The following is a 26,537-nucleotide window of genomic DNA, read 5'->3' as shown; positions in this document are numbered from 1 at the left end:
GGGATCTCTACTTCCTTGTTGAACAGATAGGCAGCAGTGGGAGCCATTGGCTCTATCTGCTGTCAATCATAACCAGTGATTTGAGAGCAGGGCTGAGCTGCATTATGTGTGTCAACGGACACTCAGAGCCAGCTCAGGCGCGAGCATACAGAAGTGCCGTGCTAAAATGCAAATAAAAAACAATAAAAACTCATATATGATAGAAATTCATGTGTTGAATGTAGTCATGAGTTGACGGGCCCCTTAATGATAATAATAATGAGTGCTGAAGTGACAGTTCTGTAATAGATTCCAGTGCGGTATCCAGTGAGAAAATTATAAGATTGCCCACTAACCAGAAGCACAAGCACAATCTTAATGTCTTTATTTTGCTTGCTATTGAAAGGTTTTGTGGTTCCTTTTTTAGTGCATTTAGCTGCTCACATATGCGCTCGCTAGGCCTCTACACATTTTGATACACAAGTGCCCACAGAGCAAGTGGCTTGCTAGGGGGGCACTCAGCAGGGTGGAGGAACCAGGAGCACTGGTGCAGGAGGGGGGACTGCAAGATGCGAGAGGAAGATTGGGGCTGCCCTGTGCAAACCCATTGCACAGATATAACAGGTTTGTTATTAAAAGAAAAAAAGTTACCTTTAGAATCACTTTAAGTAGGTTTTTAACTACACCAACTCAATGAATACATTTGCATTTTTTATTGTTTTTGAAATGTATATTGTTTTTTACAAATAAGGTACTTCGCAATAAAATCCAACACTTCACATTACATCTATGATTCACGGAAATTTCTTCATTAGAAAGCAATTACCGTTTTAAACTTTCTGAAATGTTTACAAGGCACGAGGTGAAAATCTTTGGTCTGTAAAGAAATTCGTCAAATAAAAACAATAAGAAAAAAACATTTATATATATTTATATATATATTTAAAAATACACACTGGCAGTGACTCATCATGCTATTTATAAGGGTTCTAAATTGTCCTTAAGGCATTTTGAAAATGCTAGAGAATAATGTTGGTTGAAGACCTCTTTGCCATGCCCTATGTTTGAATTATTTCCTCTGTTTTTATTACTGTAATCTGATAACAACAATAAACAGATGACACTGAAAGTGGCAGTGTACCTCTGCAGGCTTTCATTTTTTCCAATAAAACCTCCTGTCAGCATGTGATCACACTGTCAGACCTGACAAAGTGGTTAAGCGATAAAGAATCACAATGATTGGTCCCCAGGCCTCCGTGACAGGTGTCACTGAGACCCACCAAAGGATCGAAGTCCTCCTGCGCTATAAAGGAAGAGTGCCTAACCTAAAGCTGCCAACACTCAAAAAACTGATACCCAAACAGTGTTAATCATTAATATAAATAGTGTAGCGCTCATAACAAATAATAAATACAAAATAGAAAATAAAATAAAAATTCATATAGTGGAACTCATCACTGCGATAGTGCTAAACATGTATAGTGTCAAACCCAGATGAATAACAGTATCTGTGCCCCTCGCTTAAAAACATGCACACACATAAGGAGATCCACTGGAGGAAGAAGGTTGCTGGCCCATATGATTTAAGGATCCAGGGTGATCCTGCAAGCGTGTTGGCCCCTAGGGGTCACAGGGAGGAGGTGAGGAGGCAATTCAGCCGCAAACAGAAGAAGTGTGTTGGCACAATCACAGAATTGTTAAACACCATTGCACATTGCATGATTTTATCCATCACTTATACACTGTTTTTGGACATTGAGTATAATTTTTGAAGTGTGGACACTTTATTGCACTGTAGCACTTTTTGTTTAGCCCCTTGTTTTGATTTGAGGGGTTGTTGATATATTATTTAATATATTTTATTAAGTGTGTGTGCACGTTTTTTTTAAGTGAGAGGCACGGTTATAGATACTGTATTTATTTGGTGTGTGTGCACGTTTTTAAGCGAGGGGCACAGATACTGTTATCTGGGTTTGACACTATACATGTTTAGCACTATCGCAGTGAAGAGTTACACTATATGAATTTTTATTTTATTTTCTATTTTGTATTTATTATTTGTTATGAGCGCTACACTATTTATATTACTGAGACCCACCAGCTGCTTTGTTAGCTTGTGGCTCTCAAAGGGTGATTAATAAATGTATCCCCAGCATGAGACATGTTTGGAGAGGTTTACATGCAAATGGTGGGCAGGAAGGGGTTAGACACTACTGTAGCTTGATGAATCAGTGCCAGTGTGAAAAAATGAAATGTTTCACACCATTCCCTATTACAGCACCCTGATAAAATATAGTAACTGGCCTCACTTTTCTCCTTGTTTAGGATACATCTTGAATAGTACTGTCACCTGAATAACATTCAGGAACCACATGCCACTACCAAGGTGTTAGACCTGAAACACCTCAATAATATCCCTAGTTCCTAGTGAATTTATAGATTATTTTTGTATGGTTATAAAATAATGTCTGAGCGCAATCATGGCTCCTGTCATTTAGTTCAGGTGACAGTAGTAACTTGTAACAGTCTCCAAATATGCTATGCTACATTATATTGCGTTTCCTGAGAATGGCCACTAAAGGGCAGGACACAGGTTTTCAGTACAAATCTGGATTGTTACTGCTTAGCAGAGCTGGGTAGGCTGTTCCAATGTGCCGGCCATGGCGGTTGACAACAATCTGCAGCTCGTACTCCTCCACCCGCACAAGTTCCTTAGTGACCTTCTCCTGCGACTTCAGGAACACGATGGTGTAAACAGCGAATTCAAATTCAGGACTGACTCCAATGAAGCTGCTGCCCACTGGTTTTACCATGTCCTTCCAGCTGAACTGCAGGTTTAACACTTGGTCATCTTCATCAGGCTGATAGAAGAAAGACAAAAAAGAAAGACCCAACAGTGAGTTCGAGGACCTTGACATGACAGTCCTGTTGATGTCACAGGGGGCTTACCATTGGACCACCTAAGCCTGTTTGGATCCTTTAATTTCTTCTGCTTCTTTCTTTAGATACTGTTTGGTTAGAGGTTAGGTGTCAGGTGTAAACAGCAATTTGGTATATTAGGATATGTTACAGATATATAGTTTGGTAAGGTGGCTCAGTGGTTAGGCATTTAGCCTTGCAGCTCTGGGGTCCTAGATTTAAAGAATATGTAAACCCAATATTCCTATGCCTGATATGTGCCTACTGTACCATGTACTTGTATGAAAAAGTATCCTGCTCTCTATATTGCTTCCTTTGTGTGAAAACCCCGGTGCTTTTGTTAGTCCCTCTGCTTCCCTATTAAAAACTGACCACAATAGGCATGAGAGCTCTATGTGGTCAGTTCTCTAGTTATGCTTGGAACTCAGCCTGCTCTCCTCCAATGATCAGACTTCTGCTGACGCCCCCCCCCCCCATTAACTGGGAAGTTCAGTGTACTACTGTTTTTCCTCCCCCCAGCTTTCTGAACTCCTTATGCAGCTGAGAACAGTAGGTATGTGTTCACATATGAAAAAGGGGAAAATAAAAAATAAAAAAAATAAAGGTATTTATAATTTTATTTATATCTATACACAAATGTTTTGCCTTTAATTTCTATTTTAAACTGGGTTGTTTTATAAAGTGAGGGTTTACATATATTTTAAATCTTACCAGTTACATTAGCAGCTTTCTAATTTCTTCCTCCCTCCCAGCCCTGCTTCTAATGGCTTGCAAGATTTCAGAAATTTGTGCTTCCTCCCTAGTCTAGGGAAAGACTGCGGACTTCACACATCCAATGACCAGCAGTTGTTTGCTTGAGCTGTCCTCACACTTTAGCATTATCAGAATGCTTAGCAAAGTCATCAACATGGAGAAGGTGGCTCCAAGCACTTAAAGGGTATGTCCAGGGATTACCCAAATTTACCCCTAAACCTCCCTTGATCATGTCCAAGCATTATTTTTTTTCCCTACCTTGATTTTGTACCTTTTTTACCATTAGCAAGAACCATTTTCCATTTCTCCCCATGTCCACATCACCAGGCTTGTAAAATTCTTGCAGGGACAGCTGCTGCTAGCTCTGTTTCAATTGACGTATGCATGCCTCCAGAACTACATTTCCCTAGAGCTCCCGAAAACCCTTTCTTGACATACAGTGTGAGGGCAGGCTCTCAAGAGTCAAAGCAGCAGCATTGCTTTACTGGGAAAGGAATTAATGTATGAATGTGGGGTTATACACAAAAAGGCAAGGAAAGGTGGAGAATATTGCTTGGGATTTCACAGCAGATGTGTTGCCAGCTCACTACACAAAGTAAGAAGCTTAATGGATTTCTGGCAGATCGCCAGGTATTTTCCTGTACTGCAGCTTTTTAAAGGCATAGAACATGGGGAAATGTGTGCCTACAGCAGATATGTAGTACTGCATATTTTTGTTTTTGCTCAGATACACATGTTAACAACAAACCGTAACGCTTAATCTGATTAGAATTTATTTTTTTCCTGTTGGTTTAACTTTTGGAACACATACCATAAAAATCTGGTCCCCCCCCCCCTTTTTTTTTTTCCAATTCTTACCCGGTTTTTGTGCTGCCGGGCCACAAAACCCTTGTAGTCTATGTTGTTTCTCTTCTCCTGCAGGTAGAACTGAACCCAGTTGTGAAGGCCCATGATTTCCTGACCACGCTTTGACTCGCCCACAAACACGTGTTCAAACCCGCAAGAGTCTTTTCTGCAGTAAACATAAAAAAAGCAATATTTGCTTGAAATTCCGAGTAAAACTTTTACATTTTTAAAATCAATTAAAAAAAAGGTAAAGATATGACCTTCGCATGTTCTTTTATATTTTTCTCATTGTGGTAAATCTACAGGTTTGTAAATTACTTTCTTACAATGCAAGTCTATGAGTCAGCTGACTCACTGAAAACAATGCACTCCCTGGGCAGCTTATATCTAAACTCATCAGAGGTGATGTGACTGCAACAAGAACTCCCTCTAGTGGCCAAACTACATATCTCTATATTCAATACATAGAAACGTGACAGCAGAAAAACAGACCAAGTGGCCCATCAAGTGTGCACTTTGTTTTTTCTTTTTTATTGTTTTTTTTAATTTATACATGTTTGTTTTTTGTTTTTTTATTTGGTAACTTTTTTTTTTTTATAGATCTATGTTTGTCCCACACATGTTTGAATCCACTTACAGTTGACTAACGCACCACCTCTGCTTTAAGTTTGTTTTAAGCATTAACTACCCTTTTGGTAAATTAATATTTTCTAAGACTAGTTTTTCCTCCTGCTAGTTTGAGGTCATGTGCCCGTATTCTTGATCTTGGCTTCATATTAAAAATACTGCCCTACTGAATACAGTACCAAAAATGTGGTAAAAAGGGTTCTGAAAATGTGAGTCATATAGAACACTGCAACAATAACTCTGAATGTATCACTTTAATTATATATATGTGTCTTGTTTATTAAAGTAAACGTGAAATGTATTGGTGGCATTTTTACAGAACGCAATTCTCTAGTATTAAGTCAGTTTATAACAATGATATTTAGTATATGGATTGTAAGTAGGAAGTCCAGATAGCAGGGGCGGACTGACCATTTGGAAACCCGGGGTCAGTAGGGGGCCCCATGAGATGCCCCTGGTACCTTTTTCATAGGCTTTTTTGAGTTTGGGCAAGGACACAGGGGCCCCATGATCCCCTATTTCCCGGGGGCCCCATGAGTTGTCAGTCTGCCACTGCCAGAGAGTCAATAATAATGATAATATTGCAGAGTTATGTACACTGTTCAGTACTGTGTATGGCATGTGGTGTGTAAATCCCGGCTCACCCTTTCCCTGGTTCCCGGCTGTACAGCTGAAACCAGATGTTGTACAGCTGAGATCTGAACTCTTTTTGGCTCGGTTTTGCCAAATTCTTCTTAACCAGATATTCATGAGTAAGCTGAAAGGCCAAGAAAACAAATTTAAGTCACCTCTGCCACAGGAGGTGGGACTAACAAAGAAAAGCGTGTCTTGCTGGTTTACCTTCATCACCTTCGTTTCCAAAATGGCATCCAGGAAATGGTTTATTTCTGCCACTTCCTCTGCCGTGACCACTTCTGCCACACCAGTGGACATCTCATAATTGTCCAAAAGAGAGATGAATGCTAAAAGGTGAAGAAAAAAAAAAAAAAGGAAGATTTAGACCATAATCAACATTTGCTTGTCTCAGATGGACATTCAGGGTTCGGGTTAAAGTGAACCTGTTCAAAACCTGCCAAAATCGAAAGAAAGCATGTGAAGAAAAAAACAAAAACAAAAAAAACACCGAAAACAATAAACAGAGGTCACCAGGTATAAGCAGATCTCTATCAGTACACTTTATGTAAGGGGGTACTCTGATAGGGAAATCTGATGTATGAGGGGACTATGATGGGGACACATTATGTAAGGGGGCATCCTGATGGGAACACCAGATGTATGGGGGCACTCTGATGGGGACACTTTTAATGGTGCACTCTGATATAAGGGGGCACGCTGATGGGGACACTTTATATATGGGGGCACTCTGATGGGGAAATACGATGTATGAGGGGACTGTGATGGGGATACATTATGTAAGGGGTTATCCTGATGGGAACATGGGGGCACTTTGAAAGGAACACCAGATGTATGGGGAAATCTGATGTAAGGGGGCACTCTGATGGGGACACATGATTTAAGGGGGCACTCTGATGTCATGATGTAAGGGGGCACTCTGATAGGGGACACATGATGTAAGGGGGGCACTCTGATAGGGGACACATGATGTAAGGGGGGCACTCTGATGGGGGCACATGATGTAAGGGGGCACTTTGATGGGAACACATGATGTAAGGGGGCACTCTGATGGGGACACATGATGTAAGGGGGGCACTCTGATAGGGGACACATGATGTAAGGGGGGCACTCTGATGGGGGCACATGATGTAAGGGGGCACTTTGATGGGAACACATGATGTAAGGGGGCACTCTGATAGGGGACACATGATGTAAGGGGGGCACTCTGATAGGGGACACATGATGTAAGGGGGGCACTCTGATGGGGGCACATGATGTAAGGGGGCACTCTGATGGGGACACTTTATATAAGGTTGTTCTATTTTCTTTTACTTGAAATGTGGATGTGATTGGCCTACCTTCATGTTTACCCCTGATGTAGGACATTGACCAGCAGGAAATTGAACCTGCCTTATAGACAAACCAATGTCCAATCAGACAGGCCAAAGTAACCATCTAACAATTCACAATTTACCTTATGCCACTTGAATATGTGTCTGAAGGCCTACAAGAACCTAGAGACTTACTGGCAAATGTTTTCCTGCTTTTCAGCTTCTCTTCATCCACACACTGGAAGAGCGGGAAGTGGGCACTGTCTCTGGCCTGTTTGCTCCCGGCTGGTACATATCCAGCTTTCCCCTGTAGCAGTGACAGTACAGATATCAACAATAATTTGTACAGTGAATGTGTGGTTTACGTGTGTTACTTTTATCCTACATTCTGACATCAACAAATGTACCTGCAATGAGATGCGGTAATCTTTCCCAGGATTCATGCGATTCACATCGGCATCCCAAAGTTGGTTGAACAGTTTGGAAAGCTCATGGTTTAAACTACCCCTAGGAAGTAAAAGAGAAGCAGCAGTTAAATAGACCTTGGATCAAAGCTGACTCTACCTTTCAACCTACCATTGTGTAGTCCTACCCCCAAGGACAGTAAACTGGCCCTTTGCTTACAACGTTTGGCAATCCCTGTTCTAGACAACGCCAACCCAGAGATGACATCTAATAATGGCCAGGTTTCAGCACCAGCTTCTGTATTCTGATAGAGGGAGGACAGGGTGGCAGGAGGCCACACGCTCACCCAGAGGGTCTTTGTGTAGCTACTATATTACAAGAGGCAAATCATGCTTAGTCGGCATGATGTGTACAGTAAAGCTGCTGTATAAGCTGGATTCCTGCTTTAATATACAGTTCAGTTCAAACATTTGTTTCCTTTGTGTAAAAGTGCCATCACAGATATACTAAGGGGCACAAATGACTTAATCAGATTACCTTTTGTAGTCTATAATTAAAGCCTGAAGTGCAGTAACCCGGTGACCCCCATACCATCAAGGCTTGTCACACAAAGAGGGTCAACGCCAGTCACACAGTTAAATAAACAAATACATGTAGAATTAACACATGTACAGTGCTCAACATAAATGAGTACACCCCTTTTGAAAAGTAAGATTTTAGTCAATCTCTCAATGAACACAAGAATAATTTCCAAAAATTTGACAAAACTGAGTTTTATAGAACATTTGTTTAGCTCATCACATGAAAGTAAGGTTAATAATATACCTTAGATGACAAAATCTTTAGTTTTACTCAAATTAGTTGATGCAAAAATGAACACCCCCCACAACAAAGACTACTACATCTAGTATTTTATATGACTTCCATGATTTGTGAGGACAGCATCAAGTCTTCCGGGCATGGAATGAATAAGTTGGTGACATTGCACCATCTATTTTTTCCATTCTTCAAGAACAACTTCTTTTAGAGCCTGGATGCTGGATGGAGAGTGTTGATCAACTTGTCCCTTCAGAATTCCCCATAGGTGTTCGATTGGGTTCAGATCAGGGTGTAGCAATTGTACGTACAGAGATGGATGTGAACCTCCATTTTGCCAAAGGCCCTCCATCTTGTATCATTTCTACTCCAAGTCAGCTCCCCCCTCCCTCTCTGTTGAGTGACACGTGGTCCCTGTGTGCTGGGTTCAGAAGTGCACAGGCATCAGACACAACAGGACAACTTCATGGTTATAAATCCCAAATTAGCTGGTGCCCAGGTGTCTGTTAGCTTCTCAATCTGAGATAATCATAAAGCCATAAACCAGTCCTTCACTGGACTTCAAGCGCATTCCGAGATATCCGTAAAACAGACATCACATTTAAAACCCACTTTCCCGTATAAATTCTTATCTTAAGATAGGAATTAATTACCAGAAAACCAAGCATATATTCGGATAGCTCAGTTTAATGCGAGTCGTCTGAAATCTTACACCCCTAGTCTACAGGAGAGCAGAAAGCCATATAGTTCTAACTGGAATAGTGAAATATGCCATATTTGATGTCTAGACATTCAGAATATCGTTCTGCATATTAATCTACTAGTGGCTAGGCTGCTACATGTCCCTAAGGAAGGTTATTGACCATTGTATAACTTGTGAGGGATTTGGTCATAGCCTACAGGAGAGCAGAAAGCCATATAGTTCTAGCTGGAATAGTGAAATATGCCATATTTGATGTCTAGACATTCAGAATATTGTTCTGCATAATAATCTACTAGTGGCTAGGCTGCTACATGTCCCTAGGGAAGGTTTTTGACCATGGTATAACTTGGGAGGGATTTGGTCATAGCCTGAGTTACCCGCCTACAACACCCCTCCCCAAATGAGGCGATTGGTTCTCTGCTTTAAAGAGACACCCTGCTGAGTTCCTAGAAAAGAGGTTGTCAGATTCGGGGAAGTTGAAGAATTCTCCCCTTTTAACATCAGGAACCAACTTGGGAGACGGTACCCTTTTGTTCAGGAAACTTGATCTGCTTTAACCAAGGCTGACAGCAAGTATTCTACCTCTCTAAACTTATTTCTGTTATCTCTCTGTTGTGGTATTGCTCTCTGTATTTATATATAGATTGGCTACATCTTTGTCTGTAAATATTTTGATTGCACCCTTTTGACCTTTTTAGTAATAAATCCTGTTTTCTGAAAAGTGTTGAACTGTTTCTAAAGCTCTTTAATGCAAACTAAGAATCCCTGTCTCTGAAGAGCGCTACTGTTTGTTTTTAAACTTCTGCATACATCTGTCTGCGGTGACATTGTGTATACAGACGCTTATTCAAACATCATAGTGTTATTGCTAATATTGGCGAGTTTCCTCCTTTTCTCTACAAAAAGGCGGTGGTGGCAGTGTGAAGGGTTAATTGCGTAAATAACCTGACCCAGTAACAATCGCTCTCAGGCTGCAGGTACATAGAGTGTGGTTCATTAGCTGGAAAATCTTTGTGCAGGGTGCAGCTGAGCGTGGCATTGTTACGCACGTGACAGTGCGGTTTTAGATTGGCTAGTCCTTCGGTCATGAGTTGGTGAGAAGGGCTGGGGGTCTGACGCCACAACCGTCAAACAGGGGACATACTTGGCCACTGAATCACTTCCACCCTGTTCTTCAGAAATGCAACAGTGGCCTTAGATGCGTGTTTTGGATCATTGTCATGCTGGAAAAGTGCACGTGGACCAAGGGCACGGAGTGATGGTAGCATCTTCTCTTTCAATATAGAGCAGTACATCTGTGAATTCATGATACCATCAATGAAATGCAGCCCCACAGAAGGACACCCCCACCACCATGCATCTTTCTTTATACTCCTCACTTTTGTGACGCCATACAGTTTTGAAGCCATCAGTTCCAAAAACATTTATCTTGGTCTCATTACTCCAGAGTGCAGAGTCCCAGTAGTTTTCTTATTTTTCAGCCTGGGCCCTGGCTATGGACCCCACGGGTTTTAGGAGAGACTTCCTTCGTGGACGACACCCATGAATGCCATTCCTCTGCAGTGTACGCCGTATTGTGTCACAGGAAATAATCACCCAAGTTAGCTTTCTACTTCTTTAGCTAACTGCAGTAAACTTGCATGGCAATTTTCTCTTGTCAGCAGAAGACGCTCCTGTCGAGGTGGTAACGGCCTGGACGCCTCTGTGAGATGGTTGCAGTTCCATCATTGTTAAATGTTTGTATCACTTTTGCTACAGTATTCTGACTGATAAGTAAAGCTTTGCTGATCTTCTTGTAGTCTTCACCTTACTTGTGTAAATAAATTATTTTCTTTCTCAGGTCTTGTGATATTTCTCTTCCATGTGGTGCCATTGCTGACAGCATGAAATGGGAAGGGGTTTTCTTTGTTAAGTAACACCCTTTTATAGTCAACTGTCTGCTGGACACCTGTTTAATGAATAATTAGACTCACCTAAAGTTGAATTCTTAATAATTAGGATTTTTTGTTTAAAATTTAGCTTTGCTCCTAAGACTTTGGGGTGTATTCATTTTTTGCAATATGGTCTTGAATGAGTTTGTTAGGAAAAATACTTTTCTGCGAAATGCAAATGAACAAATCTTGTTTGCAATCAATAGCCCGCATTTGTCGAAGTATTTTGTAGTATAGTGTCTCATAGAAAATGTTAATTCTGAAAGGAAAGTAAAAGGTTTTGACAAATCTGTTGGGGTGTACTCATATATGCTAAGCATTGTACTCTCATAATCCTTTCTCCTCTGTTGTGTCATATAGCAGAATAGTAAATGAGGCAGTAATAATTTTCAGACCTTCTTCAGGGTTTATGCCACTGCCCTGCCTTCTGTCATCACCACATTACCCATCTGAAGCGCACTTGTGCACCTCACCTTCAGAGAGGATCTCTGTTCAGAACAAGCACTTTGAGCTACCAAAACATAGTCCATGTATTTGAACAAGAAGATCTAAATATCTAGATGAACTAGAAGGTGCTTAGTAAAGTAAGAAAAATGGGAAACAGATTACAAAATGAGAACAGAGAAAGAGAGGAGACGGTAAAAGGGAAAAGAATAGAGGAAATGGAGGAGTGTATGAAAAGGTAAAGTGAAAAATGAAGGGGGGGGGGGGGAGTTGAGGAGAAAAAGGATGGAAGGAATGGTTGAGAAGGAAGCAGAGGAAAAGACAGCCTAGAGGAAAAGGGAGAATGGAGAACAGAAACAGAGACCAAAGATGGAAAGGAAAGCCGACAAAAAGGACCGGAAAGCAGAAAACTGGAAAACAGAGGAAGACCAGAAATTAAGGAGGAACAAACAGCAGAGACAAAGTGCAAAAGGGGAACAGAGAAGAGGACTGGATGGCAGAGAAGAGGACTGGAGGGCAGATGAGTTGAAAGCACAGATCAGCACTAAAAAGCAGAAGACTGCCTGCAGCAAGCAGGAAAAAGATAGCAGAGGAGAAACAGGAGTGCAGAGAAGGGGACCGAAAAGCAGAGAAGGGGATTGGAGGGCAGAGACGAAGACTGGAAAACAGAGAAGGACTGTGAAGCATAGGGGAACAGAGAACAGGGAAGGAACAGTAGAGGAGGAAGAAATGGTGTGAAAGAGGACACAAAGGAAAGCAAGCAAGAAGAAAGAATGGATCCAGAATGGCTCCAAAGGGATAGCATAGGAAAAAGTAAGAAGGGAAGAAAGAAGAAAAAGAAAAAGCAGAGTAACGGAGAAAAAGAAAAGTTTAAAGAAAAGGAAGCAGCAAATGACCGAAAGGACTGCAGAAGAGGAAGGGCAAGGGAGTAAAAGCAGAAAGAGAGATCAGAGAACGTCAGATTAGGGACCACAGGTTAGGCTATGGTAAACACAGGGACATTTCAACAAAGGAATAAAGAAGGGAAAAAGACCATGAAAATGAAAAACAAAGTACAAAAGAAGATCCAGTAAGCAAAATATGGACACATCCATAAGAAAAATCACACAGTAAGATAAACAACTATGCCTGAAAAGGCTTTTGCTGCACATAAGATGAAATGAACTGGTCACCAGCAGGCTGCAGACCAAACCTGGAGGTAGAAAGTCTGATGGACTCTTATGTAAAAAGTTGCTGGGTTGCTAATCCTATTCTACAAAGAAAAGGGACTGGGACTCATTGGGACCGAGGCAAGAAGAATATCAGTATCTGGTCCCTAATGACATGGTCATATTTTTCAGTGTGATCTGCAAAGGGTTTGTGGCTGCCACTTTTATACAGCCCTAAGCATGCTATTCAAACGGGTCCAGAACCATCCAGATGTCAACTAGTCAAAAGTAAAGTCAGGAAGGGCCGATAGCCCCCTACTTATCAGAGTTAATAAGTCCTCTGACTGCCAAGTAGAACACCTGTCCAAACTTTAAATTATTACATTTTAAACTTCATTTACACAGCCAATGACATACACATTCTATGCATGAAGGTAAAAAACCTTCTGTGTGCAGCAGTGCGCCCAGCTCCCTCAATACTTACCTGAGCCCCATCGTGATCCAGCGATGTGAATGAGAGCCTTGGCTGTCCCGGATCTATGCCTCCTCATTGGCTGAGACAGCAAGAGGGAGCCATTGGCTCCCACTGCTGTCAATCACAGCCAGTCAACCAATGAGGAGAAAGGGGCGGGACCAAGCAGTGGCTCTGTGAGTGAATGGACATGCTGCTTGCTGTGGGGGCACCCGACAGAAGGGAGGGGCCAGGAGAACCTGTGGGGGACCCCGGAAGAGGAGGATCCAGGCTGCTCTGTGCAAAACCACTGCACACAGCAGGTAAGTATAGACATGTTTTATATTTTCCAGGAAAAAAAAATGAACCTTTAGAATCGCTTTAAATGGATGTCCTTTAACTACAGTTCTGTGACTCTTCCTAGGCTGGGATGATGTTATTAGTCTACTGCAGGCAGGAGGAAGCATTTCCTCAGTCTCCTCTCCCCCAAAGTTCACACTGCAATATTGTAACTTTGTAGTAAACCACAAAGGGGCTGATCTGTGTCAGGCATTTGTGAACACATAAGAACTGCACAAACACCAGGGTTTACGTGACTGTGTCATCTATTATCTGGCATCAGAGCCCATGTTTTAGATGGTAACCCTGGATGATGTCTGAACAAAGATGATGCCATCCTTTTAGAAAGAAAAGCAGAAGGCAGCATTGTCAGCGGGGTTTGGGATCTCCGTGAGAAGCAATAAGACCTGGAAGTGTTCCACTGGCATTACTGAGCATGCATTCACTTAATATGACAAATATATCCAATGACAGGATCACGTTAAGGGTTCATGTACACTGCAGCTGATAAACTGACATTCAGGAGCTTTTCTGCAGTTGTTCAGCAGCCCCTGAACTCTCCCTAATGTTTTCCTATGTGTCCATGTTCACTATGTCATTTTACAGTCGTTTACAGGCAGTTGAGTTTACAGTCAATTTTTTGAATGCACCAAACTTGTGTTCAGTAGATTTTACCGGCGTTTCAAATGCCAAATGCTTGTAAACGCGTGTAAACGCGGCTAAACGCATTTATAAGCGTTTGCGTTTAAAAGCGTTTTTTAACTGTTCCATGTCCAGATGCTGTCCAGAGCCTTTTTTCATCATCAGAAATGCATGCAAAGCATTTTCCATGTATTCAAATGGACCCGGTACACCAGCGCAGTCAGTTTCAGGTTTTGCGTGAAGGAAAAAACAGTAGAACGTTCCGTATTATGCTCATGATTGGATCCATAGTGAATACAACAGAAAAGACAGGTCATCTCAACACATACTGCTGTCTCTGCTTCTGCTCTCTCTATTTATCTCAAAATGTCTGAAATAGTTAATTTATTTTACTGATTTTCAGTACATTTTGGGCATTTGGGAAGGTCTCCTCAGGTTATCTTTTAAAAACGCTTCTAAACGCAAACGCTCATAAATGTGCATAAACGCAGAATGCAAACGCGGCTAAACTGACGTTTTTTAACCTACGTTTTCCAGCAGTCAGTTTCCATCGTTCAGAAGAGTTTTCCAAATGCCCCGTGTACATGAGCCCTAATAGTTTGAGTAAAAAAAGTATGTTTCCTGTCTTTACAGTTTAGAAAAGAAAGAACTTGTGAGAACACAGGCTGTAGTGTAACCAAGTCAGAAAACAATGACACAACACACATGTGCAGAGACAGGAAGTGCCAGGGCGGTGTCAGCAGCTCTATAAAGTAAAAAACCCTCAAAAACCACATAAAGAGTGGCAGGAGCTCCGGTCATGTGAGCCTTCCACACTGTGCAGCCATTAGGAGGGGACAGCGGAATGTGGAGAGCTGCAAGATGAAGGCCTGTGATCAACCGGCTGGTCTGTGTCTGATTAGAGAAAAGAAAGTCATCAGACAAAATCCTGCACATTCTAAATGTGGCCATACATGCATCCATTTATGATTTCACCAACAAACCATTCGTCACTGATTGAGATAACGAATGATACGTTATATAGCGAAAATAGCATCTGTCAGACATGATCTATGCAAAATGGACATTTATGTCCTGTTAACACTGAAAAACGACCCACATTAGATTGCTTTTAAGGCTCTCTTCACATCTGTGCATTCTGTGCGAAAGCGAATATTTTCTTGCATGTTAACAGAACACGTGGAAAACGCGAGTTGCCCTTGTGGTGCCATTCACTGTTAATGGCACCCCAAACGCGGCCAGCAGACGGGCATCTTTGCAGATGACAAAAGGCGCAAAAATGTGCAAAGCTAAATGCCTGAAAAGGCGCAGGAGCTTTCTTAGCACATACGTCGCATGCAGTGCAGCCCACTCCAATGAATGTGCTGCCCTAGGCGTGTCACACAAACATTCCAAAAATAAAAAATAAGCGTGAAACAACACATGTTCATACAATGATCAGATGTGAATGGGGCCTTAGAGGGAATTTGGCAAGCAGCGAAGGGGCATTATGTTGCATCTTCAGCCTGTTTTAACTCTTAAAAACCCACATCACTGGGCTGCAACCATGTAGTCGCGGGGCAGCCCAATTCAGCTCAATGGATCGTGTTCGGAAATGAGTGCAGGTGTGTTTTGGGCCCAAGAAAGTTTAATGGGAGCACCTGGAAAACACAGGAAAAAGGGTTTTGCTTAGGAACTAATTTTCCATAATAGTTTTAAAAAGGCAATGCTCAAAAAAACCCAAAACAAACAAAAAAAAAAACCCAAAATGACCAAAGATGTTCAGCTGCTTGTTACAAATAGCCGCATGCAGACTTTCTTTGTTTTGACACTAGGAGACACCAACCTTGTAGGAATTGGTTCACCTGCCAAAGTATTTTATATCTCTGTCCATCCAGTCTGGAGATTTATACAGGGCTGCCACATAGCACAGCTTTGTCTAACAGGGCAGGAGACCTGATTTTCTCTGATGCAGCTCATTAACACTTACAGGTCTTGTCCCTCCCCCCAAGCCTATGAATGGACAGTGAAAAGACTGATGAGCTCATCTGTCGCTCTGCTCTCGCCTCCTATCAGCATGCTGAACAACTGATTAGCTCCTTGGGCTGCTTCCACCTCACCCAGCCTGAGCTCTATTGTACAGGAGCGGCAAGATACCGACACCAACTCACCAATCACTAGTTCCATTTATTCATTCAAGTAAATCCATACACGTATACCAACAGACAGATCAATCACCCACTATGGCCAATAACAGTTGGATTGGGAGATGGCATTCCTGGAAGAATTAGCTTGTATCTGTATTATCCAAACTTGTCCTTGAAAGAGAATCTGAGAGCAAAGAAACCAGTTTACAACAAAAAACACGGAAATGGCCATAGGGGAGGGAGAGCCTGCAGAGCAGGGTCTAACAAGACAATGAGCCCAGGCCCCCTCCCCCCCTCGGTCCTGACCAGGGAAAAGACCTTATTTGCTAGCTTCATAGGAGTTATAATGAAGAGGAATGGAAATAAACATTTCTATATACAGTCAGCAATGTGTTTTGGGGTGACAGCACAGCGGTGGCTGGAGTTTTCTTGCTTAGGAACGAATTTTCCATAATAGTTTTAAAAAGGCAATTCTCAAGCCTGAAACTTGTAAAAACATAAAAAAAAAACCAAAACAAACAAACAAACCAAAACAAACCCAAAATGACCAAAGATGCTAAGTTTCTTGTTGCAAATAGTCACATTCAGGCATTCTAATGTTCCACATGCCCACCATCCAGGGGTGGACTGACCATTTGGAAACTCGGGCATTGCCTGAGGGCCCGGGGTCAGTAGAGGGTCCCATGAGATGCCCCTGGTACCTTTTTCATAGGCTTTTTTGAGTTTGGGCAAGGACACAGGGGCCCCATGATCCCCTATTGCCCGTGGGCTCCATGAGTTGTCAGTCAGCCCCTGCCACCATCATTATTTTGTGTCTACTTACTGTAGATGTTAAAGGTTATCTGGAGCTGATGTTAGATTGTAAGCTCCCAGGATCAGGCCCTTCTAACCCTCTTGTATTGTTGCTGTATTGTCTCCCTGTATATTGTAAAGCGCTGAGCAAACTGTTGGCGCTATATAAATCCTGTATAATAATAATAATAATAATGGTAGCCTGCCATTTACCTCTGAAGTATCATTACGCAGGACACATTTGCTCCAAAGCCCTAATGAAGTTGATGTGATGCCTGAAATGCGTTAGAAACTCTCAAAATAATATTTTATCATACAGTGAAGGAAATAAGTATTTGATCCCCTGCTGATTTTGAATGTTTGCCCACTCACAAAGAAATGATCAGTCTAAAAATCAAATGGCAGGTGTATTGTAACACTGAGAGACAGAATAGCAACAAAAAATTCAAAAGAAATGTATGTCTAACAAATGATGCACTGATTTGCATGTTCATGAGGGAAATAAGTATTTTATCCCCTATTATTCAGCAGGTGTCTTTCATGAAGGTAACAAGCTGAGATTAGAAGCAGTCTCTTAAAGGGAGTGCTGATAATCTCATTTTGTTACCTGTATAAAAGACACCTTCCACAGGAGCAATCAAACAATCAGATTCCAAACTCTCCACCATGTCAAAGACCAAAGAGCTGTCCAAGGATGTCAGGGACAAGATTGTAGACCTACACAAGGCTGGACTGGGCTACCAAACTATCGCATAGCAGCTTGGTGAGAAGGTGACAACAGTTGGTGCAATCATTCGCAAATAGAAGAAACACAAAACAAGTGTCAGTCTCCCTAGGTCTTGTGCACCATGCAAGATCTCACCTCGCAGAGTGTCAATGATCATGAGAACAGTGGGGAATCATCCTAGAACTACACGTGAGGATCTTGTCAATGATCTCCAGGCAGCTGAGACCACAGTCACAAAGAAAACAATTGGTAACACACTATGCCGACAAGGATTGAAATCCTGCAGTGCCCGCAAGGTCCTTCTGCTCAAAAAAGCCCATGGCCAGGCCCGTCTGAAATTTGCCGCTGAATATCTGAATGATGTAGAGGAGGACTGGTTGAAAGTGTTGTGGTCAGATATGACCAAAATCCAGCTTTTTGGCATCAACTCAACTCGCCGTGTTTGGAGGAGGAGGAATGATGCCTATGACCCCAAGAACACCATCCCAACTGTCAAACATGGTGGTGGAAACATTCTGCTTTGGGGGCGTTTTTCTGTTAAGGGGACAGGACAACTGCAAAGCATCAAAGGGACGATGGACGGGGCAATGTACCATCAAATCTTGGGTGAGAACCTTCTTCCCTCAGCCAAGGCATTGAAAATGGGTTGTGGATGTGTGTTCCAACATGACAATGACCCAAAACACATGGCCAAGGCAAAAAAGGAGTGGCTGAAGAAGAAGCACGTTAAGGTCCTGGAGTGGCCTAGCCAGTCTCCGGACCTTAATCTGATTGAAAATCTGTGGAGGGAGCTGAAAGTTCCAGTTGCCAAACGTCAGCCACCAAACCTGAATAACCTGAAGAGGATCTGCCAAGAGGAGTGGGCCAAAATCCCTCCTGAGATGTGTGCAAACCTGGTGGCCAACAACAGGAAATGTCTGTCCTCTGTGATTGCCAACAAGGGATTTGCCACCAAGCACTAAGTCATGTTTTGTGAAGGGGATCAAATACTTATTTCCCTCATGAACATGCAAATCAGTGCATCATTTGTTAGACATGCATTTCTTTTGAATTTTCTGTTGCTATTCTGTCTCTCAGTGTTACAATACATCTACCATTCGATTTTTAGACTGATCATTTCTTTGTGAGCGGGCAAACATTCAAAATCAGCAGGGGATCAAATACTTATTTCCTTCACTGTATCTGATCACCGTATTGATCTGTTGAGGTGCTTTGTGATTTGTTGTATTTCCAGGCTTCCTACAAAGTTTGTAGAGAAACTTTAAAAGGTGCTGCTCCAAGCTGGAGACAAAAGAAGATCAAATCTTTTTCTTTAGTAGAGGATGGGAAGGTTACAACCCCGTCAGATATTTTTTTTTTGTCTGTGTACCTGCTGCAGATTTTCCCTCACTTCCTGTTGTCACCAGAACAGGAAATGATGGTAACACCCCGGTAACACCGATCCGACTTTGAAATCATGTGACCTCCACTAAAGTTGCACGATTTCAAAGTCGGATGGTATTCCGACTTGCAAGACATCTGCGGCTTGCAAGACACAGATGTCTATGCAAGTCGCACCTAAAGTAACGCATGCACTTCTCTAGAAATTAGTGCGGCTGCAAGTCAGAATTGCACCGATATGACTGCTGTAATTGTGCACAATAGGGTGAGACGTGCCATGCGAATTGCAAGTCTCATGGCATGGCAAATCACATGCCAAGTCACACGTGGTATGACCGGGGGTCTTAATTTCTCTTATGGAGCCCTGAAGAGCAACAAAAACCCAGCAGGAGTTGAGACCCTTCCCCACTCCATCAAACACTAGATACGTTTTTGCTTGGAACGTACACTTTTCCTCTTCTAATGGCAGCTAGAGGTGGACTGATCCTTTAAGCACATAGTTGCTGCACTGCCCGCAGTATCAACTAGATCATAAAACGTATGAAAAGTATGACAACAATGTATGGAAATGGATTTTCATCCAAGCCACCAGCACTTACTGAAAAACCGGAAAGACCAGTAATGACTATAAAGTACCCGGATGGCATTTACTGAGGAAGAAAGGTCTTGGCAAGGGCCCAACACTGCGCTGATCCCAGACTGTTATTCTAGTAATAAATCACCTCATCTCCTCCTTTATTAAACAATCCGCCAGGACCGTGCTGAGAACACGCTCCCAATGTAATGGCATCATTCACAGGTCCCCAATGTTGCACACTAAAATAAAGGTCATGTTTGGACCCAGTTCAGGGGATAATGCTCTGCTCTGCTTGTCCCAAGAGCTTGCACTTCGATCTTTAAGGCCAGTACAGAAACATGTACACTATATTGCCAAAAGTATTGGGCCAGCCCTCCAAATCATTGGACTCAGGTGTTCCAATCACCTCCATGGCCACAGGTGTATACTGTACAGTCAAGCACCTAGGCATGCAGACCGCTTCTACAAACATTTGTGAAAGAATGTCAGGGCCACAAAAAAAAAAAAATAGAGAAGTGGCCCCATAGGGTTGTCACCCCTATCACCCATTTGTTTTTTTAATATAGATTTCACTCTTAATAGAGGGCTATGATGGTTGTTAATTCCATGTCTCTCTATGGCTGTTTCGCTGCTTCTTTCTGCTTTGTGTTTTAGGTAACAAGCTGCCTGCTGTTGCTAGGAGGATTTACCTCAGCTGCTGAACACTGGATTAGTGACAAATCTTTAGGCGGGAAACATCTAGCCAATGAGTGTAATCTTTCACTTCTCTCCTCTCCTGTCACTGGGCGGAGTCAGCATTTACTTCAGGTCTTCCAGCTAGACCAGGGGTGGGCAAACATTTTGACTTGAGGGCCGCAATGGGTTCATATATTGGACCCGGGGGCCGGACCAAGAGTAGATGAATGATGTGTATGTGTCATCCATAGTAAGTATAGTAATATTCCCCCATAGTAAGCATAGTAATTAATCCCCCATATAGTAATTCATCCCCCATAGTAATTCATCCCCCATAGTAAATCATCCCCCATATAGTAATTCATCCCCCATAGTAATTCATCCCCATAGTAATTCATCCCCCATAGTAATTCATCCCCCATAGTAATTCATCCCCCCCATAGTAATTCATCCCCCATAGAGTAATTCATCCCCCATAGTAATTCATCCCCCATATAGTAATTCATCCCCCATAGTAATTCATCCCCCATATAGTAATTCATCCCCCATAGTAATTCATCCCCCATATAGTAATTCATCCCCCATATAGTAATTCATCCCCCATATAGTAATTAATCCCCCATTGTAATTCATCCCCCATATAGTAATTCATCCCCCATAGTAATTCATCCCCCATATAGTAATTCATCCCCCATATAGTAATTCATCCCCCATAGTAATTCATCCCCCAGAGTAATTCATCCCCCATAGTAATTCATCCCCCATATAGTAATTCATCCCCCATAGTAATTCATCCCCCATATAATAATTCATCCCCCATAGTAATTCATCCCCCCTATAGTAATTCATTCCCCATATTAATTCATCCCCCATATTAATTCATCCCTCATGTAGTATTTCATCCCCCACAGTACTATTCCCCCCCAAGTAGTAAGCCAAGTCCCCCCTGTGTCAATTCACTTACCTTTGCTCCGCGCGTTCCTCTCGCCGTGTTCCCGCGCCGTTCCGGTCTTCAGGGCGGACTGTGAGAGGAGCCTAGCTCCCCTCACGTTCGTCACGCTGCCCCACCTACACATCCTGACAGCCAATGTATCACGCTCCGCGGGCCGGATTAAAGGGTCCGCCGGGCCGTAGTTTGCCCATTGCTGAGCTTGACTCACCTCTGGATTCTCCTCAGCCAGGGGCGGACTGACCATTTGGAAACTCGGGCACTGCCCGAGGGCCCGGGGTCAGTAGGGGGCCCCATGAGATGCCCTTGGTAACTTTTTCATAGGCTTTTTTTAGTTTGGGCAAGGACACAGGTGCCCCATGATCCCCTATTGCCCGTGGGTCCCATGAGTTGTCAGTCCGCCCCTGTCCTCAGTCTTCCTTCTGGATCTTTTGATGTGCTCTTCCACCCCTTTGTTAATGTTTCCCTCGTCACGCTCCACCATGTGGGTCATGTCGCTCACTCTGTGGGTGTACATTGGTTGGTACACGGCTTGTTGGTTGGTATGAGATATTGCTGCTTCAGTCTAGGTGACTAAGCATGTTGGTCTGTTATTGGTTAACAGCGGTTCTGTTTGATATTGAAGGTCCATCTTCATGAGGTAATGTTGCCCACTTTGTGGGTGGACAGTGGCTGGTGAACTGTTATTTGTTTGGTATAAAATATTGCTGCTTTTGTCTTAGTGTCTAAGCATGCTGGTCTGTTAACTATAACAGTGGTTCTGTTTGGTGTTAAAGTTTATTTCATAATTAAAATTGTATTTAAACCCAATAAAGGGGCCTAAACTTTTCCACAATCCTTGTTGCGTGTTTATTTTATTATTTAGGTATGATGGGTGCTAATGGGGTGTACAATCCCATGGGTCGCTCTCAGGAGCTCAGTGAACTCAAGCGTGGTACCGTGATAGGTTGTCACCTGGGTAATAAGTCCATTTGTGACATTTCCTGGCTACTAAATATTCCACGGTCAACTGTTAGTGGTATTATAACAAAGTGGAAGCAACTGGGAACAACAGCACCTCAGCTACCAAGTGGTAGGCCACGTAAAATGACAGAGTGGGGTCAGGGCATACTGAAGCACACAGAGCGGAAAAGTCCCCAAATGTCTGCAGAGTCAATAGCGAAAGACCTCCAAACTTCTTGTGGCCTTCAGATTAGCACAACAGTGGATAGAGAGCTTCATGGAATGGGTTTCCATGGCCGAGCAGCTGCATCCAAGCCTTACATCACCAAGTGCAATGCAAAGCGTCGGATGCAGTGGTGTAAAGCACGCGCTACTGGACTCTATAGTAGTGGAGACGTGTTCTCTGGAGTGACCAATCACACTTCTCTGTCTGGCAATCTGATGGACGTGTTTGAGTTTGGCGGTTGCCAGGAGAACGGTACTTGCCTGACTGCATTGTGCCAAGTGTAAAGTTTGGTGGAGGGGGGATTATGGTGTGGGGTTGTTTTTCAGGGGTTGGGCTTGGCCCCTTAGTTCCAGTGAAGGGAACTCTTAAGGCGTCAGCATACCAAGACATTTTGGACAATTTCATGCTCCCAACTTTGTGGGAAGAGTTTGGGGATGGCCCCTTCCTGTTCCAACATGACTGCACACCAGTGCACAAAGCAAGGTCCATAAAGACATGGATGAGCGAGTTTGGGGTGGAGGAACTTGACTGGCTTGCACAGAGTCCTAACCTCAACCCGTTAGAACACCTTTGGGATGAATTAGAGCGAAGACTGTGAGCCAGGCCTTCTCGTCTGACATCAGTGCCTGACCTCACAAATGTGCTTCTGGAAGAATGGTCAAACATTCCCATAGACACACTCCTAAACCTTGTGGACAGCCTTCCCAGAAGAGGTGAAGCTGTTATAGCTGCAAAGGGTGGGCCAACTCAATATTGAACCCTACGGACTAATGCAGGCCATAGATGGGTTGAAAATCGCCCACTTTAAAAAAAACAAACAAACGAAAAATCGGTCGTTCAATCGGCCGACATTACCACCAACGGTAAAAAAAAAAAAATCGACCACTTTTCGTCCCGTCTACATCCGGCATTTTTACTTCTGTCCTTTTCAGAGAGCTCCGCTATTATATTTTACATGAAAAAGTCTTGCAGTTGCAACAATGTATCTATTTGTATCCATTTCGGATACAGATGTTTTTATTTGGATACAAATAGATACATTTGTTGTAACCGCAAGACTTTTCATATAAAATATAATAGCGGATTGGAATTCTTCTTTTTCTTCTTCTTGCAGGTCACGGCTCATGCACAGATTTTTTTATCGGTAAAACGATCGGCCGATTTGCCCATCATTGCCGGGAAAATCGGCCGATCGTCAAAATCGGCCGTGAATTTTCCAACTTTACCAATAAAAAAATGTACCAAAACCCCGAAAAACGGCCGACCAATTAAATCAGCCGAATTTTTTTCCGGACGATTTTCGACCCGTCTATGGCCTGCATAAGACTGGGATGCAGTTAAAGTACATGTGCGTGTAAAGGGAGGCATCCCAATACTTCTGGCAATATAGTGTATGTGTAGATAGATTTTGCTTGCCCACACACATACAACTTGATAACAGCAGGAGATGCAATGACCCAGCATTTGTAAGGAAGACCGGGCAATGATCAGGCTGTACAAAGTACTGTTGCATGTGTGAAAAATGCAGCAGGGTCCAAATAGCGTGTGGGTTTACACTGTGTACAAATTCTTATAAATCACTATTCAAGGGGGAGCCGTGGTTTATGTATGTAAAATACTGACCAATAAGGTTTTTTTTTTTTTCACTGATCTAAACGCAGTGTTAGTTTATTGATATTTACACGTCTGTGTGTACAGGTCCATTGAAAGCAATGAGCTGCATTCAGATTAGTAAAAAATAAATTAAATAAAATGCCTACAAATGTTGTGTTTTTGGCGCCTGTGTACAAGAGCCCTAATGCTGGACTCCATTCCAGTGTGACATTAGAGTGCGACTTTCATCCGACTTTACACTCTCTGGCGCTCAGTCGCATCAAAGTAATGCAGGGACCTTTTCATAGTCGCTGAGATTTTAAGTCACAGATCCAAATAGGTGCCATTGAAATCAATGAGCTGAGACTTGTCGTGCGACTTTATGGGGTTTATTTACTAAAGCTGGAGAGTCCAAAATCAGACTCCCTTCTGCATAGAAACCAATCAGCTTCCAGGTTTCATTGCCAAAGCTTCATTGAACAAGCTGAGGTTAGAAGCTGATTGGTTTCTATGAAGAAGGGAGTCTGATTTTGGACTCTCCAGCTTTAGTAAATAAACCCCTATGTGTCCAAAGTCGCATGACAAGTCACACAAGTGTGAATGGAGCCTTAAAGTCAGCATTTTTTTCCCCCTGCCAGACCTCCAGAAAATTCCTGTCACTTCCACATACAGAGACCATGTGACCTTCCTCCATTCCCCCAATGTATGGTGTCTAAGCAGCCAATCTCCTTTAGATCTCCCATCAACTATACAGTGCACAGATGTGCCTGACAAGATGCTGATTGAAAGGATTGCTCAGGGTTGTCTTCATATTACATACTCTGGGGAAATCTAAAGGAGATTGTTCGATCAGATTGTAAAGTGTATGATCAGCTTTATATCAGATGGAACAAAAAGGTTTAATAACCCGTCTGATCACCCCCCCCCCCCCCAGATATTTGTCTGCCTTCAATTAGTTGTAAACCCTCACATATACCCTGTGGAGTGACTGGCCTCAGGTGATACACAGAGATGAAACAAATCCTCCTACATAAGTTGCACCTGTTTATCTGTCGTCTTCTCTTCTCAACATCTGTTTAAAGTACAGAATTTATAACGCTTGTTTGAGCCTTCAGACTAAAAGGGGTGGAGAGCTGAAGTCACACTCTGCATAGCTCAGTGAGGAGAGCTCTGAGAGCTGATTGGAGGGAAGAGACAAACCCCCTGCACACAGGAACAGAGCTGAAACTGTCAATCTGCTGGAGGTCCCTCCCCTGTCACCATTTTTCTCTTGGTGTCAGGAAAACTTGTCAGAAGTGATTCATGCTGATAGGAGAGGAAGGAAGCAGCAGAGATGAAATGACACTTAGTGCTCTGGATTGAGACAAGCAGACACTATAGAGGGATAAGCTTTGTTTGTATTTCATGTCTGAGGTTTACAACCACTTTAAAGCTGACCTTCCCCCTAAGACTCCATTCATACCTAGAGGCAATGCGCAAACATGCCAAAGAAGCCCCTGCACCTTTTTCGGCATAGAGCTTCTTTCAGGGTTTCATCGTGAGCTTCTAGTGTGTTTGCCGTGTGCGAAAATGTGAATCTGCTGGCTGCGCGTGGGGCGCCATTATGAATTTTCACCCATTTTTCACGTTCCTGGAATGCACAGATGTGAAGTGGTTCTGCCTCTGCCTCCTCCTCCTCCTCCCTCTCTTACCAATGAACTTTTTTTATTTGTGTAAAGCAGCATTTCCACTCTTCTCTCCCAGTTGAGGAGAATTTGCTAATGGGGAAGATGGAAGCCTTCCCTGTCTGTGCGCATGCCTGGCATTTACATGGCACATGTGCTGACGGACTCTGCCAGGACCTAAAGGCTAGGGCCAGGGTGGTGGAGGCAGACTAGAGTCCTGCTTTAAGTTGGTCATACACTCTACAATCTAATTGTACAATCTATTGCACATTAAGGCCCCTTGCACACTGCAGCTTGAAAAAGCTCAGTATACAGTTTTTAACTGATGTAAAATGCAGCCTATTGTTTACAATGTGCCTGTACACACAGGGGTGTAAACAAGCACTGCGTATTCTTGAGTTAAAAAACTATGTAAAATCTGCTTTCCTGGTCAGTACTGTGCATCGATACAGGCTTATGAGCAGAAATCTCCATGGATTTCACATAGGAGTGTATTACACAAATGTGCTCATAAATGCACACAGATAAGTGCAAAACAAACATCAGTACCTTGTACAAGAGGCCTGCATCAAACAACCCTGGACACTCCATTTATACTGGAATAAACCAGGCAGACCCCTGCACTATACAGTTGTTGGGAGATCAATAGGAGATTGTACAACCAGATTGTATGGTGTATGGTCAGTATACCAGCACAGACATGGGACTGTCACCAGATCATGTATACCATCACTTCCAGGGATGAGCGGATCACCCCGGGCACTCACCTGACTGCATCAGTTGCCATTCTGCTCCTCTGATCTCCCCGGAATAATCACACAACTGCCAGACACTGCGCTACTGTGCCAACTCATCCAGCCAATTACAGCACGCATCCTGGACCCGCCCAGATGCAGGGAGAGGCTCTGACAGACATCCAGGCCAGCGAATCACTGAC

General features: G+C 42.9%; 1 protein-coding gene across 2 annotated transcripts; it reads right to left on the bottom strand.

The window, feature by feature from the left end:
* Positions 1–677: 677 nt before the first annotated feature.
* On the bottom strand, positions 678–26,503 carry LOC149467367 (poly(U)-specific endoribonuclease-A-like). Of its 2 annotated transcripts, XR_016311935.1 has the most exons (8): positions 26,368–26,503; positions 7,478–7,577; positions 7,266–7,377; positions 5,965–6,086; positions 5,769–5,881; positions 4,510–4,663; positions 1,763–2,840; positions 678–1,599 (listed from the first exon to the last, which is right to left on the bottom strand). XR_016311935.1 is itself a non-coding variant. In XM_089671731.1 (7 exons), the coding sequence occupies exons 1-7, from the start codon at positions 26,385–26,387 to the stop codon at positions 2,577–2,579; spliced, it is 885 nt and encodes a 294-aa protein (XP_089527857.1). In that variant the 5' UTR covers positions 26,388–26,503; the 3' UTR covers positions 678–2,576. The 2 variants fall into 2 exon arrangements, 1 of the variants encoding a protein (XP_089527857.1); XM_089671731.1 differs by having other exon boundaries at positions 678–2,840.
* Between the last annotated feature and the right edge of the window lie 34 nt (positions 26,504–26,537).

This window comes from Staurois parvus, unplaced genomic scaffold (genome assembly GCF_062004578.1).
Source record: "Staurois parvus isolate SC_StPar_1 unplaced genomic scaffold, SC_StPar_1.0 ptg000114l, whole genome shotgun sequence".
Classification (NCBI taxonomy): domain Eukaryota; kingdom Metazoa; phylum Chordata; class Amphibia; order Anura; family Ranidae; genus Staurois; species Staurois parvus.
This window is presented reverse-complemented; position numbering and strand designations above follow the sequence as displayed.